Source organism: Pongo abelii, chromosome 14, assembly GCF_028885655.2.
Source record: "Pongo abelii isolate AG06213 chromosome 14, NHGRI_mPonAbe1-v2.0_pri, whole genome shotgun sequence".
Classification (NCBI taxonomy): domain Eukaryota; kingdom Metazoa; phylum Chordata; class Mammalia; order Primates; family Hominidae; genus Pongo; species Pongo abelii.
The window spans coordinates 27,215,754-27,235,550 of NC_071999.2; the positions used below are offsets into that span (position 1 = coordinate 27,215,754).

Consider the following 19,797-nt stretch of genomic DNA (forward strand, 5'->3'; position numbering starts at 1 on the left):
CAGCCCACCTAAAGTCTTCGTCTTCCTACGGTCACGAAGGGTCTCAGCTGCAGCAAGCGCGCAGGCTACACTCCTGCAGTCGCGGATTGGGGACCAGATAAGCCCACGCGGCTCCCGCCCGAGTACCCTCTTAACTGGCGGCCGACACTTTGAAACAATTGAGTCCGTTCAGAAACGGACTGGGGAGAGTGAGGGCACGACCTCAAAATCCTAGCAGCAAAATGAGGTCCGGATCCTCCCTGGAAGAGCAGACATCTCGACTACTCTCTCGCCCCACCTCTGGTCGGGAGGTCCGGGCAAGGAGCATCCCTCAACCGAGAAGATCTGGCAAGTCCCCGATCCCACCGGGGCCTTCCGCCTCTTTTCCCTCATCCCCTAGGAGGCTTTATCAGGTTCTAACCGCTAGTAGTGGGGGCCGTGGGTGCTCGGGGCGCCAAGAGGAGGGGGCTGCCGAGAGCGGCCTGCCTGGTTCTCAGCATTGCCTCTTTGACCACTCGCAGGCTCCTGGAAATGCAAACACAGCCCGTGCGTGATCCGCGCGCTACCAAAAGCCGAGCGCACACCTCCCGCCCCCGCCCCACTTGCCATCGCTCACACTAACACGCACACATGCTCGTGCAAACGCGCACGCACGGAACCGCGCGCCCCCTCACATCCAGCCGCGCTCCCGGCCCGGCTCAGCCAGGTGCCCCCACGCGGCAGCGCCCGGTCGGCCCGCCAGCCCCCTGCGAACCCCTCGCCTCACGCCCGCCTGCCTGCGCGCACGCACGCGCACGCACGCATTCCCCACGCCCCCGCGCGGGGGCGCAGGCCTCGGGTGGCGGGGTTTGGCCGGGAGCCGGCCGGGCCGGGGAGCAGCGAGCAGAGTCCCGGGTGCATCCCGCGCTTGGCTTCCGTGCGCAGCCTCCCCGCGCGGAGGCACCTGGCTCCCCCTCGGCTCTAGAACGCAAACAGTTGGCGTTGAGCACACAACTCCTCCTCCTTCTCCCCCGAGACCCCTGTACCCTCCCCGCGCGCCATCTCCCGCCCCTCATAATAGGCCCGAAGAGTAAACCCCCAAACGCGTCCAGAAGCGGCTCCCAACTCTTCGCCGGGAGCACGTTGGAGGCTGGATTTCGGAGAGACTCGGGATTGGGGTCTATTGCCGGCCCCTCCTGGATCCGGCTTGATTTTCATATTTTAAGAAGATTTTCTTATTACCTTTGATTACTCCTTTTTACCAAATTTCTGGAGGAACTCAGTGGGGAGGAATGGGGGGAATCTGATTTTAAGAAAGAAAGCACCGAAGGGGCAATTATTAATTTTCCTCGGGTTTGGAATCACCCTCTGGACGAGAGAACGGGCGAGCGGGAGCTAGGAGGGAAGACTGGAGAGGACCGGCGAGGCGCGCCAGCCGGAGCCACCTCCTTCCCGGCCGCCCCCTCCCCACTCCCCCTACACACGCTCGCTCGCTCGCCGGCGCGCGCACACCCCCCGCGCCGGACCCGCACCTCGGCGGGCGCCACACACTCGGCAGCCCGAGCCGCGGTAGCCGCAGCGGGATGGAGGCGGCGCGCACGGAGCGCCCCGCAGGCTGGCCGGGGACGCCGCTTGTCCGGACGGGGCTCCTACTCTTGTCGACGTGGGTCCTGGCAGGCGCCGAGATCACTTGGGACGCGACAGGCGGTCCCGGACGCCCGGCGGCCCCGGCTTCCCGGCCACCGGCGTTGTCTCCACTCTCGCCGCGGGCAGTGGCCAGCCAGTGGCCGGAGGAGCTGGCGACGGCGCGGAGAGCCGCCGTGCTGGGGCGCCGGGCCGGACCAGAGCTGCTGCCCCAGCAGGGCGGCGGCAGAGGCGGTGAGATGCAGGTTGAAGCCGGAGAGACATCGCCGGCAGGCGAGCGGCGGGGCCGGGGCATCCCAGCTCCTGCCAAGCTTGGCGGCGCGAGGAGGAGTCGCCGGGCGCAGCCCCCAAGCACCCAGGAACGCGGGGACGCCTGGGCCACTGCTCCGGCAGATGGTTCCAGAGGAAGCCGTCCCCTGGCTAAGGGTTCCCGGGAGGAGGTGAAGGCGCCGCGGGCTGGGGGGTCGGCGACTGAAGACCTCCGGCTGCCCAGCACCTCCTTCGCGCTGACCGGCGACTCGGCCCACAACCAAGCCATGGTGCACTGGTCGGGACACAACAGCAGCGTGAGTACCCACCCGGCGGCGGGTCCACCTGTTTCCTGACACCGAAGGGGAATCGCGGGGGGCGGGTGGGAGCGAGGGACAGATAGTTGCTCGGGGGTCGAGGCGGGGGACGACTCGACTTTTCGAGATAACAGGTTTGTCCGATTCCCCCCACGCCCCCAACAGGTTAACGGAGTTTGTTGTTAGACGCTGTGTGCGTTTATTTACTGGAGACCCTAGGCTTCGGGCCCCCGGGAGGGGAGTGGAGGAAGGGGCTTCTTAAAGATGAGTGGGGGAGGGATCTATGCTCGCTTTCTCCCATACTTGGCTTGGAGGGTCAGTTTTCCTCTTTGCGGGGTGCCTGAATTCTTGGATGAGAAAAAGGGCTGACTTGGGGCGGAAGCCGCAGAACAGACCGATTCCTGCGACTGCCCGGGCTCCCCCTACCCCCACCCCCCCTCCCCCGCTCCCGTCACGCGAAAGGGAACCCGGAAGGCCATTCGAACTCGCAGCCTCCTGCTCGCCTCGGGGTCGCTGCTTTCCGCTCCAGGCGCGCAGTCCTCCAGCCCAAGAGGGAGGCTCGGCCAAGTCGGCCCCCAGCCTTGGCCTTCAGGTAACCCCGGTTCCTCCTTCAAAGTCCAGGGAGCGGCCCTGGAAAGCCGTAGCAGAGGCCGTAAAAAAAAGTTTAAAGCGTGAAGCGAAATTCCACACCCATCCAGCGCCCATGCCACACCGCTCGCCCTCACGCACGCACAGGCACACGGAAGTCGCTGAGCAGAAAACTCTCGCCTTCAACATTGCGTCCTGCGCCACAAACGGCTCCCTGAGCGGAGTTGGGTGCCTGAGCTTCCTGCACACCTCTCCCCCCGCTTTTCCCCGCCACCGGGTTCTCCTGGACAAGGATGTACCGAGAGGTGGCGTCGTTGAGCCCGGTCTGGCAGACTCCGGCGTTCCGGACTGGGCGCCCGACTGAGCATCGCGCCTGCCTGGCAGCAGCAGCGGCCCGCAGCGCGTGCCCGGAGGGGCTCCCCCTACCTCGCCTGCACCCAGCGCTGTGCAGCCAAGCAAAGAAAAGGCGGGGGACAGGTTTCCACCATCTCCCCCACTTCCCTCCTTCCCCCGGTCCCTACCTGAGCCAGATTTGGAAAATCTTTTCCTCTTCTCTGGCTCCATGGTTCGGATCAGAACCTGGCGTTGGGTAGGGTGCACGCTCCAGGCGGAGGATGACGGGTGTCTGTACAAGCAGCCTTGGGGAATTGATTTGATAGGAACTCACCCCGCAACTCCCTGCCGTTTTGTATTTCTCTTCATGACCGGTGTTTGACAAAATTTCTCTGGGAAATTTTTGCCTTATTTTAACAGAGCCTGGGATGTCCAGGATTGGGTATCTAATAAGAGGAAAGCGAGGGGTCCACAGAAGGTAGCACATAAGCAATACCAAAGTGCAGATTTCTTGGTTTCTAATGATGCACAGCTCGGGCAGCCCAGCCTGGGTAGCCCATGCTGGGCTTGAAGGACCAGTGAAGACCAGCTTCGCAGCAGCGCGATGGCGGGCTTCATCTGCCTTGGATGAAGACCCCCATAGCCTCGGGCTGACAGCTCTGGCGAGAGGGGTGGACAATGTGTGCCTTTGCAGGGCTGGGTGGTTGAAGACTTCAAGTCCCTTCCAAGAGGACTTGGATATGTGTGTGCTGGGGGGAGATTCTCTGACCTCAGGGTTGATTCTCTGACAGCAGGGGTTGTGAATCCCAACTTCATTTTAGTTTGATAATTAGGGTGTGTGTGTGTGTGTGTGTGTGTGTGTGTTGGGGTTCTTACTTGGTGAGGAGGATGGATGGATGGATAGGATGTGTGGAAGTAAATATATCCTAGGAAGAGGAGGATGTAATGTCTTTACATCTGTGGCTTCACTACTGCCTCATTAGGACAATATAAATTCACCCTCCCTGAAGAGTTTTTCTGTGTCTCTGCTTTTATTTTAAGGATTATTTTTGAGTATTTACAAAGCCTCTGAAGATGGGACTTTAGAGAAAATGCTTCCTGCAAATAGCAGTTAACTGTGCATGGCCTTCTTTGCTCATCTTCAAAGCAGTTGTGCAGCAGAAGAGGTGAGGGGCAGGTCTGGCCTGTGCTCCCTGGGGAAATGACTCTTCAGTCAAATGACGGCCAAAGGGGCTTGGGGACTGGAGCAGTTGGGCTTGGAGACCTTGGTGACAGCAATGAGATTGGACAATGTATGAACAGCCCACAGGGACTTATTGGTTGTGCTCTTGGCCAGCCTTACTGCCCGTGCAAGAGCACCACAGGTGGATGTAGGGCCACACACTGTCCTCTCTCTCCAATCTGGGGAAGAACTGCCTCTTTAGCCCCTAGGCTGGACCTGTCTTTTCTGACCACATTTTGTAGGCAATACGAGAGAGACATCCTTGATTATCAGGTCTGTGAGCCTCTGTAAAGAAGATGGAGAGGCATACTCACATGGCCCTGTCTTTGAGACTTTAAGGAAATCTCCTGGAGAGTCACTGGGAAACCAGTTTCAGCAACATTTACCCAGTTGGTTTTTCTCCTGTCCCCCTTTCCTGATGGCAGGAAAAGAAGGTGTTGTAAATAAGACAGGGTGAAGAGTGATGGGGATGAGAACACTTTGGGAAGATTCTTTCATCGTTGGTTTCAAAGTGGAGGGAAATGTCCATAAAACAGAGAACATGGGGCCTAGCTCCAGGCTCTTCTGACATGGAAAGAGAATTTTATCTTTTCTTCTGGCTTCTGGAGTATTAGACATGTCCTTCTTCAGGAGGCCACCAGTTTAATTTTTAACACAATGAGGGTTTCCTTGCTCTTCTTCCAAGTGTCTCTGATGCACCTGATTACTTGATATGAGTTCCCTTTTGGGGAGCGTTTTCAGTAACCCTATGAAATTGAAAATTGAACTCCATTCTGACTGAGTTTACAGTCAGAGATGCAGGGTGGGACATGAAGGAGAAGGGCCCTCAGCCCACCCCATTGGTCCAGTGTGTGCCCCAGGTGGTTGAAGGTACAGGAGGAGACCCTTGACCAAGGCTTCGGGTGGGTATTTGCCTTGGTCCCAGGACTGAGAAGAGATGGCTTTGGAGGCAAAGGAGAAGGAGTGCAACTGGCTTTGGGCAAAGGAATCAGGAGGGCATGGGGTCTGGGCACCACCTCTGACCATGTTGCCTGCCAGGTGTTCTGGCTGGAAAGTGAGTGGACTTGGCCTTGGAGCCTTTACTCTGGAGGAGCGATTTGCTATTTTTTCTCTCCAGTTGCCTGCAGCTGGAATCCTGGTGATTAATGGGTTAGAGAGTGTTTCACAAACACCCAGAGGGAGCCCAGTCCCCGTGGCTTACAGGGAAACAGAAAAACACATTATTCTGTCCTTTTCCTTCAAATGAAAGAAGAAGCCTCCCTGCTTGCTCAGTGAGTTGGCAAATGGCTCTGGAGAGTGGAAAGTTGTGAAGGCACAGTCCACTTCTCCACACCCCCTCCTCCTTGGATTAACCCTTCATGGGGCCCCCCATTCCTGGTGCCGAGGTGAAAACACTGCATCTGCCCTAACATTGATCTTCATTTCCTTCCAGCAGCGCACTCGAAGTGGCAGCAGTTTGCAGGCTGCTGCCCCTGCAGTGTGTCTGCTTGGAATACTTGCCAGGTAGTTCTCAATTAATGTGCCCAACACTGCATCTTGGTGAAGAGAAATGGGGAGATGCTGATATTTCTAGGCCCTCCCAGATCACCCTGCCCTGAGCATACCAGTAGGTGTAACACAGAGATTATCCCAGGCAGGATTTCCTACCCTTAACTAATTCAGCTGGACTGTGTTCTAAAATATTTACTCCTAATGTGCAAAATAGTGACAGATTTGATCACATTAATTGTATTTCACTCACTGGATCATCTAATTGTGGCTCCCAAACAGATTTTTCAAATAGCTTTTGGCTGGATTGCCTTGTCTTCATCGTCCCTGCTCACAGTTCCTGTGTCACAATATCTTAATGCATTCTGCCTTTTTCGAGGCTTAATAAAGAAGCCTGCCACAGAAGCCATTCTTCAGGGTTTTGCAAAAAAAAATTGTTTTCAATTAGTATTACATGGGGAAACCATCTCACTTGAGATGTAGCTGGGAAATGCATGGGGACATAACAGCACTAATTGCTCCTGGTCATTGTTGGTCTGAGGGGCCGTGGGGAGAGGAGGAGCTGGGCACAGGTTATTTATCTGCTCTGTGATTTCTCTGATGGCTGGATTACAGGGTGTGATTTCCTTCTCAGATCCTTCAGTGATTTCCAAGGTGAGCAGAAGTTGCAGACTCCTTAATTGGGAGGTCTGATTTAGTGATTACAGAGATGCAGTGGCTGGAACTTGCTTTGTAGCTGGCAAAGAAGGAATGCCCAGAAGCAGCTTCTCCAGTGGTGCTGGATTTAAGGGAAAGGGAGTTGGTGACTTCAGTGGCAGGAAGGCTCAGTGGACAGAAGGGAAAATTGCTTTTTCCTTGGACTGTGTAAATCTATTGTCAGTGAAGGAATCCTGGAACTGGATGATCTGTGGGCCCTGAATCATCTCATAAGGAGCAGAGAGGTGCGACAAAGCAGACACTCTGTGATAGAAAGATTTGGCTGGAGACTAGTGGTTTATCCAAGGCTAGGTACAGATTGGCTAAGTCACTTAAGGCCTGTGGCTTGACCTACCTGTTGATTTCCTGCTTTCTGCCTTTTTTGGCCTCTTGGCTGGTTTGAGATACTTCCCTTAAAGGGAGAAAATGTCAAAGGATGATTCTGCAGTAAGTTTGAAGGAGAAAAGAGGCCTTGTGGAGGAGGAGGTGGGAAATATAGAATGTGAATGCCTAGTGGATCACTAGGCAGTTCTGGTAAGCAGAACTGGCTCTGTGGGATGGATCGAATTTGGCTAACCAAGTTTATTCTCCTGGTGTTGTGGGTAACTGAGAAAAGGCTCTGGATAGGGCTCTGACTTTGTTGGTAGTCACTGGAGATGAGGGAGCTTTGCCTTACACATGGTTGGCACTTGATAATGTTTGACTGAGTGAATGAAAGACAGTCTCAAGTCTCATCAAGCAGAAGCTATAAAGGAATTAGAAATTGTTGTTGCCTGGGATAGCAATGATTTCAGAACTTGACAGCTACTGTAGCCAGGAGTGTTTCATCTGGTGTGTCTGCATTCTGGCTTGAGGAACTTTGGTTTCTTAAATTCAGATCCAGAGTCCATTAGCCTGGCATTCAAGGCTATGTATGTCCCGGGTCTACTTCTCCAACTTTGGATTTGACTCTTCCCTGATTGAGTCCTGCATTCTGGCCGGGGCAGCGCCTTCATTGTCCCAAGCACCTTGAGGTCTGTTCCACTTGGGGTACCCTTCTTTCTTGATGAAAGGGCACCTGTTATTCATAGCTCAGTTCAACATTCAGACTCAGTGGCTCTGTGAAACTTTCCTTGGAAGCATTTATTTCTCTTTTCCCCTACTTGTTTATAGAATTTGCAGAATGCACCACACATTTGGTCATATTTAGTTTAGTACTTACTTTAGTCTTATATTATTTGGTGAGTGTTTTGAGGGTAAGAGCTGAAATAATTAAAACAGCACCCCCTCCCTCCAATCACCATCAAGTGTGAGTTCTGTTCTTCTCATCCATGCCTGGCAGCATGTGCCGTAGGGTAGTACATAGCTCAGTAATACTGAACTCACCTGGGGAGTTGGACCGTGCCTTAGCTGCAGGGTAAGAGGAGAGGAAAGAAGATCATTTTGCCCTAAGATAAGTAGCAGGTTAACACTGTCTCTTAATAACACTGAGTTTAGACAACTGGTGTATTATTTAATGTATGAATGTTACCATAAGATTCAGAGGGATCTCTATGCTACTTAGTAAGAGGATAGAAATAAGGACTAGTTAACAATCCTGGCTTCTCATGCACTTCAAAGATCAGATGGACACCCCCATAAGACATTCATCCATTTTCTGAGTGTTTCCTATGTATGTGGCATTCTCCTAGAAACTGTGGGGTTGGTAGAAGTGTGATGGAGAGGAGACAAAGAAGGATGAGACAGCATTTGCCTCGTAGTCGTGCTGACATGCTTTGGATGTGAGACTGCTCTTCTGTAAAGTTAAATAACACATGACAAGACGACAGATGCCATGGGGTGATATGTGGTTAATTGTCAAGTGATCGTTTCAGGCTATGAGCTCACAGAAGAGAGGATCCCTGTGGGACATACTACAGGAATTTGAGACTTGCAGAATGTCAAGGCTGGAAGTGCACTTGGGAATTGTCTTCATCAAATCACTCATGATAGAGATGAGGATATGAGGCTCAGACAGAAACGTGGCAGCCGACCTTGGACCCTGCTTATGTTTTTTCTCTTGGAAGAGCCATCCCCTCTTCCCACCCATTTTTCTCCTTTCTTCTCAGGTTAATAGAGCATTTTCCTTCTAAGAGGATTTGTGTGTTTTCACTCTGGTGAGGTGCCCATTTTATAGGTAGGGTAGACTGAGGCCCCAGGATGGGTATCATATGAGGCTAGTCAGAGAGATTTAGGAATAGATTCTTTCCTTCTGTTCTGGGGCCATGCTCTATAGTCACCCTGCCCATCCACCGCGGTGGCTGCAGACAATGAATAACAAGCTAGTTAATGTTGGACAAGCTGTATCTTACTAACCATTGTTAATGGGGGCCTCTTGTGAGTCACCTTGTTATTTGAGTTAGTGAGTGAATCAAGCCTGGTTACATCACAACCAGGAATATTTTGCTCATTTATTTTGATCAGTGTAGTTTGGATTTAATTATTTATGGAAATACTGTTGTTTATAGTACACTAATAAATGTTCTATAGTAAATTTGGAAAAAATAATGGAGTCTAAGAACCTCAGGATTGCACAGATTGTTTTCTGCTATTGAGTGCATGCAGGGAATCAGAGGAAGCCATCCCTGCTTGGTTGAGATGAGAGGGACCTGCAGCAGAGTGGGGCCAGCAGGGTTCTTGGTCAGTAAAACTGTGCCCTTGGCTAGGTAGGGGACTGTTACTTGGCATGCATTGGAGAGAGAAAAAACCTAATTAGGGGAAAAACTGGAAATAAAGCTATGTAGGATAATCAAGGATTCTATTGGGTTGTGGGATTATTTAGTATGGGTGTATGGTACAACTTGTGTGAATTCGTATTTGTGGAGAGATTTCATCATGAATGCAATCCTCTTCCGGATTTGTTGAGAACAGATAGACTGGGAACCTGAAACAGGCCACATACTAAATAAGATCATGGATTTTGCAGCCAGGTGCCTGGGTTCAAGTCCTGCCTCTGTTTCTTAATAGCTGTGTGACATTGGGCAAGTTGTTACCCTCTCTGCTGTTTCTTCATCTGAAAAAAGGGGGTGATGATATAGTATCTCTACCTTGGGCTGTTGTAAGAATTAAGTGAGACTGTACAGGGCAGAGCGCTTAAAAGAAGTGCCTGACCCATTTGTAGCAAGCACTCAAGATACTTTAGTTTAGTTATTATTTTTATATCTGGAAGGGGCCTTCCCTTAATTTTCAGATGGAAATGTTGAAGCAGAGGAAGGAGGCACTTGCTCAAAGTTTCCCAGTGAGCTGATGGCAAGGCCTTGGCTAGAACCCAGTTCTCATCAAGATGCTCATTTCAACCACCTCCCATAGTTCATGTCCCCAGTCAATGAGTTTTTGCCATGTCTACCTTTTATGTCATGCTAAAGTAGATGTTGAAAAGGATCTAGAATTGAATAACTGGGGACCTGTATTCTTGAAATTCATACTCAGAATTTGTAATAGAAACAGAATCATATTCGTTAGATGATTACACTAATAAGCTATGAATAAGTTTAACATTATTACAGGGCTTTTATTGCATGGAGAGTTAAGGGATCCAGAAAGATGAAGAGTAGCTTCTCTCAGATTGGGCATCCATGATACAACTCACAGCTAATCAAGGGAGACTTCTTGAGGGAAGTGAGTAAAGTGTGTAGCTTCTAGAACATTGGAGAACACTGGGTTGCTGGGGCTGGTTGACAAGCAGATCCCATTGTGCCAAAAACTCATCTATGCCAAAGTCATGGCCTAGACCTCAATGTTACATTTTTCCTCTCCTCTTCTGTATTTGTGCCTGCTGTGAAATGGGCATATCACATGGATTGGAGCTATCTGTAGAATATCTGCAGCCTGTTCCCCAGAATTATCACACTGGTACAATCCACTACTTTGTGGTGATCTATACCCATAGAGTTGTAGGCTTGAGTTCCCTTTTTGCCTTCACCCTATGTACCAAGACTGGAACCTGAGAGCCCTACGTAGACACTAGAGGGAGTGTTGCCCTGGGAAAGAAGTGAAAATAAATAGGATGAAATAACAAGACAATGCTGTACCAGGAATTGTTCTGAAGGAGGGAAGATGAAAAGTAGCCTGTAAGTGAATTGTGTAGGGGTTGTATGATGATCCATAGATGAATAGTCATTTGGCAGCAGGACAGTTTTCAATCCTTGGGGGCTGATCATTCAGCCTCTTCCTACAGAAAAAAAGGGGAGTAGATACAAACACGTTCATTCAGCAGTTAGATACTCAGACCATTAATGACTGAACTAACACTCTACAAATAGATTCAGCTGGAAGTGATGCTTAGGCTGGGTTCTCACATCTCTTCTGTATTTCCTTCCTTGCTCTCTTGTTTCTGGTGGTTAGTCAATATGTGCTTATTGAGTTGAACAGAATAAATACTTGCTTAAATACTTAAAAGTGCCTGGGTAAAGAACAGGTGTCTTGGGGATGGAGTAGTGTCTGGCCTGCTGTTGCTGGCCTGGGGTCTGCACCCTGGGACATTGCAGTTGTCTCTCACAGGCTCTCAGGTCCCACATGCCTGACATCCTCCCAAAAGCCTTTTTGACATCTATGGTGAGGTAGGCAGTTTCTCATTCAGATGGTTAGAATCAGGTTAAAGATTACACTGCTGCATAAGAAATAAACTTTTTCTTTTAAAAATCTGTTCTCAGTGGGAGATGAAGAACAATTACTGAGTTGAACATTTTCAAGACTAGAAAAATAGCTCAAGCTGCCATATCTGAATGTGATTACACATAGTGGGGGAACTTGTCTACAATAAGAGTTCTGAGACAATGAAGCTGGTGACACAGAGAAACTTGTTTTCCAGAGTGGTGGTGGAAGAGGAGGGTATCCTTACTGGTGAAAGAGTTGCTTATCTCACTGTGTTGCTTTCAGTGTTATTCATGCTTGAAAGCAAACTTTTGTTTGAAAGATTTCTCAAAACTCTAAAGCGTCTTTTCTGTCATGAGAAGGTCCCTAAGCCACAGCAACCTTGAACAAGTCTCTAAGCCTTAGTTTCACTGCCTGTAAAATGATGATAATACTGGACTTGCAGGATTGTTGTGAATCTTAGAGATGATGCCTATAAAGGGCCTAGCATAATAGGCTATTTTAACATAAGAATGTTAATTTTTGTAATTCCAGTACTTTGGGAGGCTGAGGCGGGCAGATCACTTGAGGTCAGGAGTTCGAGACCAGCCTGGCCAACACAGTGAAACCTCTGGGCTCTACTAAAAAAAAAAATACAAAAATTAGCTGGTGGCACATGCCTTTAATCCCAGCTACACGGGAGGCTGAGGCTGGAGAATCTCTTGAACTCAGGAGGCAGGGGTTGCAGTGAGCCAAGATGGTGCCACTGCATTCCCCAGCCTGGGTGACAGAGTGAGACTCCGTCTCAAAAAAAAAGAATGTTAATTCTTATTTGGAGATCTGTTGGTACTCTATCCGCATTCCCGGGATGTTCCTTTGCTCTGCATGCTGGCTTGATTTCCAACCACCAGCACCAGGGACCAGCTTTCCCTGGCCACTGTAGCTTGCTTTGATCACACAAGCTACAGGCTGGAAGAGTCAAGGAATTAGTGCCTGTGAGGGTGCAGGGAGCAGCCACTACCAATGACTGGTAGGAGTTGATGGATAAATATCCAGCCCCCTTGACCACTGGGGTTGGCTAACTCTGAGACATGTTTCTTTCATGGTTTCCCAGAGCTCCCCGTGGGATTAAACCCCAGTTTTAAATATATTTTAAATGTGTGTGTTTGTGTTTTAAATGGGTGCATTATTAGTAAGGAGAGAGCCTGCAAGTATGATTTTAAAAAATGGAAAATGCTTCTTTCAAGCATGCCTAGATTTGGTCTTACTTCAAGCACATGTATTTTCATTCATTCTTTCACTCATTCATTCAATAATTTGTTTGCTTAGTATGATGCCAGTTAAGTTATTTGAATTTTCTGGGATTCAGTTTCCTCACCTGTAAAATGAAAAAGTTGCAAAAATTGGTGCAGCCCATCTCACCACAAAGTAGATGTGGTATTAGGTCAGTCATTTCTTGGTGGGTGAAATGGGCATAATCCTATTTGCTCCCTTTATGTCACAGTTAAAAAATGAGATGGTGCACATGGAAGCATTTTGAAAAGAATAGGGGGTGATATGAACTCAAGTTGTTAGTTTACCTCACCTCTCCTTTATTCCTTAAGGAGCTAGAGACCCTTTGACAACAGATTTGAGACCAGGTGCAGCTCTTGCCTTCTTCTGCCTTCTCTCAGTACAAATGAACACTTCCATTAACACGCATACCATGGTAGTAAACCCAAGATTCTTATTCCAGGCATGATGTGCAATTTATTTCAAGGCACGTCTGATATAATAAAATTCTCAGATGGGAGGGTAATTTGGATGTTTTAACAGAACATTTGCCCCAGGTCATGACCTGTATTGATTGCTGTGCCTTACTCTTTTCAGATCATGTGAAGTGTTTAGAGAGCACCTAGTATATGCCTAGTGAGGCAGCATGTGCAAAAAAATCTATGTGATGCAGACTAGACACCCAAGAAAACTTACAATTTTGTGTGTGGTAAACATATATTGGACAGCTATTGCAGAGAACAGTGTGAGATAGCATAAGACGTGCTAATTGGAGCATGCTTAGGAAATAACTTGAACATAAGACCACAGTGAATGAAAATTAATGAAATTATTAAAAAATTCTGGTTGTTTTTATTATCTGCAACAAAATCTACTAGCACAATAAGAAATAGATGTCGTACTCTATCACCAAACCTGGGTCACTTGACAAGGAATGTTCTGAGCTTTGAGGTCAAATAGATTACCTGTTGTTCTAGCAATTGTTCAGAATTCTGCTATGTCAGTGTGGTGTGTAAATTTCTTGTAGAGAACTCTGTTTTACCATGTGTTTCTACTTGTTTTATTTTTTTTTATAGGAAGATAAAGAATATGCTATTTCACCATAGTACTATGATATTCCAACTTTTTAGTTGTATTATTATTAGATATTCTAATTTGTACTGATTTCTTTCTTTCTAGGCCTGTTTCCCTTCTGTCATCTTGAGATTTCTATTTATTTTACTCTTGGATTAGTGCCTCTGTTTTTTGGATCCCATTCCTCTGTTGTGGGCTGCTTTTCATTTTTCTGTGGCATATCCTCAAGTAATCTTTCTCAGAGAATGCATGGGAATGTCTTGGTTTATACCTCTTGTCCTGATAGAATATGAATAGATGTATTTTGACTCTCAAAAGATCCAGGCTTAGATGATGAATCATATGATCACCCAGTGCTTGGGAGATATTAATGCTTTAAAAATTTTTAATTTAAAAAATTTTTTGTGGGTGCATAGTAGGTGTATATATTTATGGGGTACATGAGATGTTTTGGTACAGATATGCATTGCATAATAATCACATCATGGAAGATGGGATATCTATCCATTCAAGCACTTATCATTTGTGTTACAAATAATCCAGATTATACTCTTTTAGTTATTTTAAAATGTACAATTAAAATTATTATTGACCCTAGTCACCCTTTTGTGCTTTCAAATACTAGGCGTTATTCATTCATCTTACTTTTTGTACCCATTAATAATCCCCACCTCCCCCTCTCCCCCACTACCCTTCCTGCCTCTGGTAATCATTCTTTTACTCTATGCCCATGGGTTCAGTTGTTTTCATTTTTAGATCCCACAAATAAGTGAGAACCTGCCATGTGTGTCTTTTGGTGCCTGGCTTATTTCACTTAACATAATGACCTCTACTTCCATCCATGTTTTTGCAAATGACTGAATCTCATTCGTTTTTATGGCTGAATAGTACTCCATTGTGTATATGTACCACATTTTCTTTATCCATTCATCTGTTGATGGACAGTTAGGTTGCTTCCAAATCTTGGCTATTGTGAATAGTACTGCAGCAAACATGGGAGTGCAGATATCTCTTTGATATATTGATTTCCTTTCTTTGAGTATATACCCAGCAGTGGGATTGCTGGATTGTATGATAGCTCTATTTTTAGTTTTTTGAGAAACCTCCAAACTGTTCTCCATAGTAGTTGCACTAATTTACATTCCCACCAACAGTGTACAAGGGTTCCCTTTTCTCCATGTCCTCACCAGCATTTGTTATTGCCTGTCTTTTGGATATAAGCCATTATAACTGGGGTGAGATGATATGTTATTGTAGTTTTGATTTGCATTTCTCTGATGATCAGGAGATCCACTTTTTAAAAAGATTCTTGGCATGTCTAAAATTTTGTTTTGCTCTCACATTGGCATGGTGGTTCCTCTGGACATAGAAATCTAGGGTCAAAAAAAGTTTTTCTTGGATTTGGGAAGTACTTAGGTTACTTGATGATTTTGTATCATGTGCTATTTGGCATTATATGTGTCTCCCCTTCTACTCATGGACTGATGAAGGTGGGAAAAGGAGGTACATAACATCAGATACCTGTGACTTTGTTCAAATTAGTGATGTGCAACCCTTGAGGAAGCCTGATGCATTAAAACTGGATTTACACAAAATCGGTAGTATAAGGTGGGGGATTAAACGCTCTGCAGAACCATTTGCTATTGACACTCATTATACAAATACCTTCAATGTAAAACTCAACCAAAAGAAGTAGTTTTAGGCAGGGTGCGGTGGCTCATGCCTGTAATCCCAGCACTTTGGGAGACCGAGGCAGGCAGATTACCTGAGGTTGGGAGTTTGAGACCAGCCTGACCAACATGGTGGAACCTTGTCTCTAGTAAAAATTCAAAAATTAGCCAGGTGTGGTGGCACACACCTGTAGTCCCAGCTACTTGGGAGGCTGAGGCAGGAGAATCACTTGAACCGGGGAGGCAGAGGTTGCAGTGAGCAGAGATCACATCACTGCACTCCAGCTTGGTTAACAGAGCTCTGTCTCAAAAAAAAAAAAAAAAGGAGTAGTTTTATTTATTTAATTTTAGCTTCGGGGGTACATGTGAAGGTTTGTTATGTAGGTAAACTCATTTCATGGGGACTTGTTGTACAGATTATTTTGTCACTCAGGTATTTAAGCCTAGTACTCAATAGTTATTTTTTCTGCTGCTGCCATCCTCCACTCTCAAATAGCCCCCAGTGTCTGTTGTTCCTTCCTTTGTGTTCATGAGTTCTCATCATTTAGCTCCCACTTGTAAGTGAGGACATGTGATATTTGGTTTCTTTTTATTTAAAAAAATTTAAAATCATTTTTAAAAACCACAGCAATAGCCAATTAATATGGTTTGGAACTGTGTTCTTGCCCAAATCTCATGTTAAATTGTAATCCCCATTGTTGGAGGTGAGGCATGGTGGGAGGTGATGGGATTGTGGAGACAGATTTCTCATGAGTGGTTTAGCACCATCCTCTTGGTACTGTCCTTGTGACAGTGAGTGAGTTCTCATAAGATCTGGTTGGTTAAAAGTGTGCCGTGCCTCCTGCCCCCACCCCGCCTTGCTCCTGCTCCTGCCGTGTAAGACATCTGCTCCCCCTTTGCCTTCTGCCATGATTGGAAGTTTCCTGAGGTCTCCCCAGAAGCAGAAGCCAATGTGTTTCCTGTACAGCCTGCAGAACCATGAGCCAATTAAACTTCTTTTATTAAATATAAAATACACTGTCCTAGGTATTTCTTTATAGCAATGTGAGAATGGACTAACACATCAGTATTCAATATATATTTGTGGAGTCCCCTCTATGTGCCAGGTGCTGCTGGATTCTGAGTCTGTAATGGTGAGCAGTACATGACAACACTAGGGACATTTAACTTAGGAAGGGCAGAGAGGGAGATGCAGATGAGTGGAGATTGCAAAGATGTGTGGGGTGGATTAGGTGCAGAGGAGAGGGCATAGTGTTCTGGGCATAGGGCTTCTGTGGCAGGGAGGAGCAAGTGGAAAGGAAGGACAGTGTGGCTGGAGCAGAGAGGCTGGGGGATGGTGAGAGATGAGATGAAGCTAGACAGGCAGGCATGGGCAGGACTAAGCAAGGGTTTAGTTCTTTATCCCAACAGCAAAGGGATGGCCTGTCTTGGTGGCTTATGCGTGCAATTCTAGCACTTTGGGAGGCTGAGGAAGGCAGATCCCCTGAGCCCAGGAGTTTGAAAGGCAACATGGAGAAACTCCGTCTCTACAAAAAATACACACACAAACAAAATTAGCTGGGCATGGTGGCATGCACCTGTGGTCCCAGCTACTCAGGTGGCTGAGGCTGAGGTGGGAGGATCACTTGAGCCCAGGAGATTGAGGCTGCAGTGAGCTGTGATCATGCCACTGCACTCTAACCTGGATGACAGAGTGAGACCTTGTCAAAAAAAAAAAAAAAAAGAAAAAGAAAAAAAAGAGGTGAGCCATGAAAAGTTTTATAGTAGGAGAGTGATAAAATGATAAAATTAAATGTATATTAAAAAATCACTCTGATCACCCTGTGGGTTAAAGGGAAAAAAGGATGAATGCTAAGAGGATGTAGCTGAAGAGGATGATGGCTTGGATGGTGGCAGTGGGGGTAGATAAGAAGGAGTCCACTGAAGAAATATTTGGCAGATGTAGTTGATTGTGTCGTTAGCTCCTGTTCTTAATTTCTCTTTATAACTCCCTTTGTATGGGACCTTTGCAGTGCCCTTTCTCTGAATGGGACCTTCTTCCCCATCTTCTAACTTTTGGTTTGGCCTTGTGACTTGCTTGGCCAATAGAGAGTTGGAAGTGATAGTGTGCCAGTTCTAAGCTCAGTTATCAAGAAGGATGTGTGTTTCTACCTGTTTTCTTGTGCCTTTGGGGTGGCCATGAGAAAAACATAGCCTATTGGTCTCAGGAAGAGGATGAGAGACAACTAGTACATAGCCATTCCCAGCCAAGCCCACGCTAGACCAGCCCAGCCCAGCTAGAACCACCTAGCTGAGCCCAGTTATGATCAGCCAACCCCAAGCTGCCCTGAATATTTCTGAGAATAAAGTGATTGATTGTTGTGAGAATAAGTGATTGAGATTTAGGTGGTTTATTTTGCAGCATTTTTGCAGCAGGTAAAATCAATAGAACTTGAGAGATTGGATGTAGCAAATTTGTGGGAACATAATTATAGTATAAAGTGAGGTTCACCTATATTTCGAGATCATTAGCCTGCTACATACATGCTCAGGGATGGACTTAGGAGTGTTTTTTTGGTGGTTGCCTGCCCCTTGCCTCTCTTTACAATTCATGGTTTCTTTTTCTGGAGCTGAATGCGGTAGGCCAGATTTATAGTCTGAAAGAATTAATTGTCTACTCTTTTTCCTTCTCACTCTCCTTCTGGCAGGCTAATCAGATTCCAGCAGAGCCTGAGAGCTGAGTAATCCTCAGTTCCCTCAATAGGGGCCTTCAGACCCTAACATTTAGTGTATTCTTGTTGGAGTTGAAATCAATTTTAGCTCTAACTGTGAAGATGGAATTTCACTTGAAGGGGTGAGAAATACAGGGCCAGGGATTTTCTTGGTTTTGACTGATTATTTAAAATATATTAGTTCTGATAAAATATTGAGCTTTTAAACAACAAATTTAATATAGGGAATTGTACTTTATTTGTTAATGGAAGTTGCAGGGAGATTGGTAGGAGTTGTGCTAAAGGGCACTGTGGTGATTTTGCAAAGTATAGTAATTACTGTAATATTTTGTTGAATTATTAATATCTACTATGCCTACAGGAACATAAGATTCTGCAGTCGAATTCATTTTAAAATTGCCTTTCTCCCTTCTGGTTTTGTTTTGTGTTTTGTTTCTTGTGCACTTACTAATTTTTAAAGAAATGGGGTAGGGCAGTGTTAATTATATTGTATGAAACACTGTTGTCACATGCTAACTGAATATATGCTTCTTCCAAACCGGTTTGCAGTGGCAGATTGAGGGATGCTGAAAGAATCATGTCTGGGGAGAAAGGGCTCATCCGTGTGTTTTTTTCAGGAGCTGAGATGAGGAGAGAAAAATAGCAGAGAGGTCACATGTATGCACATGAGTATTTTGTCTTCATGCTTCTAAGCAGAGCTGGTCCTACCTGTAGATGAAATTGGTAGGTGTTTAGGCATGTGTGATGAAACAGCACAAGTCTCCTTTTTTATTTTGAGATGGAGTTCACTCTTGTTGCTCAGGCTGGAGTATGCAATGGCATGATCTTGGCTCACTTGGCTCAGTTTGTATTTGTATTTTTAGTATAGGCAACATTTCATTATGTTGGCCATGGTGGTCTCGAACTCCTGACTTCAGGTGATCCACCCACCTTGGCCTCCCAAAGTGGTGGGATTACAGGTGTGAGCCACAGCGCCTGACCTCAAGTCCCCTTTCTTAATTGCCTTGACAGTGATTACTTAGTGTCTATTATGTGCTCAAATGAGATTATTGTGCATGATGATGATGATGATGATGATGATGGTCATAGCTTACAGGTTGTTACCTGAGTGGGCTCATGCTGCAATAGGACTCTGGATGGAGTGCAGGGTTATAAATAAGCACTTTTTTTTGTTGTTGTTGTTTGTTTGTTTTTTGGTTGTGGCTAAATTGAAATTGCAGGACTAGACTTCACATGAATATCTGCCAGCTTTATGAAATGGTGTAAGTCAGTCAACATCTGAGACTTAAGTTTCCTCATCTGTTTAATAGTTGCAAGGATCAAAATGAAATCATGTTTTGAAAGGGCATTATAAACTATAAATGTACAGATATTTTTAAGGAAATATCATTGTAATTAAATTGTGGAAGAAGTTGCTCATACTCATGTTGTGATTTTGAAGGGGAGCAAGGAGGACTTTTTTCTTGATTTTATTTTTTCCTTTCCAGAATCTTCACAATTAGAGGACCATTTTTCATGTTGAACGTTGTTCCCTCTGAGGTCCTCTTAAAATATAAATAATTCAGAGACAATATTTAGAGCTGGAAAGAACACATAATGACCTAACTACATCTTTTTTCTGACGTAGAAAATGTGGGCAAGAGAGATTGTATAGTGCCCAAATTCATCCAGATAGTAGAAACACCCGCATCAATGTCCAGTTCTCTGACTTTTAGTCCAGTGCTCTTTCTGTAACACTCTGATGCCCATTAGTATTCCATTAGTCCAGAGAATTTCCCCCCAGAATGTAGCCTTGGGAAGAATAAATAAATAGATGACTAGTGGGGAGATATCAGGTTTGGGATCCCTTTAGGTGGAAGAGTAGTGCTTGGGTCGGAAGGACCTGGTCTTGAATCTTAGCTCCACCCCTGACTAGGTAGCTGTGACCTGGGCAAGGTACTTTTCTGAGACCTACTTCTCTCCTTTATAAAATCAGGATATAATCC

The 19,797-nt window shown here is 46.5% G+C and overlaps 2 protein-coding genes across 2 annotated transcripts in view; both read left to right on the plus strand.

Moving 5' to 3' along the window:
- Nucleotides 1-19,797, plus strand: part of LOC100453345 (phospholipid-transporting ATPase IB) — a 534,685-nt gene that overhangs the window by 257,784 nt on the left and 257,104 nt on the right. The gene's annotated exons all lie outside the window — the stretch shown is intronic.
- LOC134759826 (VPS10 domain-containing receptor SorCS3-like) overlaps nt 825-19,797 on the plus strand; it is a 174,249-nt gene continuing 155,276 nt past the window's right edge. The window contains exon 1 of the mRNA XM_063714748.1: nt 825-2,168. Coding sequence (XP_063570818.1) covers nt 1,542-2,168 — 627 coding nt within the window. The 5' untranslated portion in view covers nt 825-1,541. The remainder of the gene's footprint in view (nt 2,169-19,797) is intronic.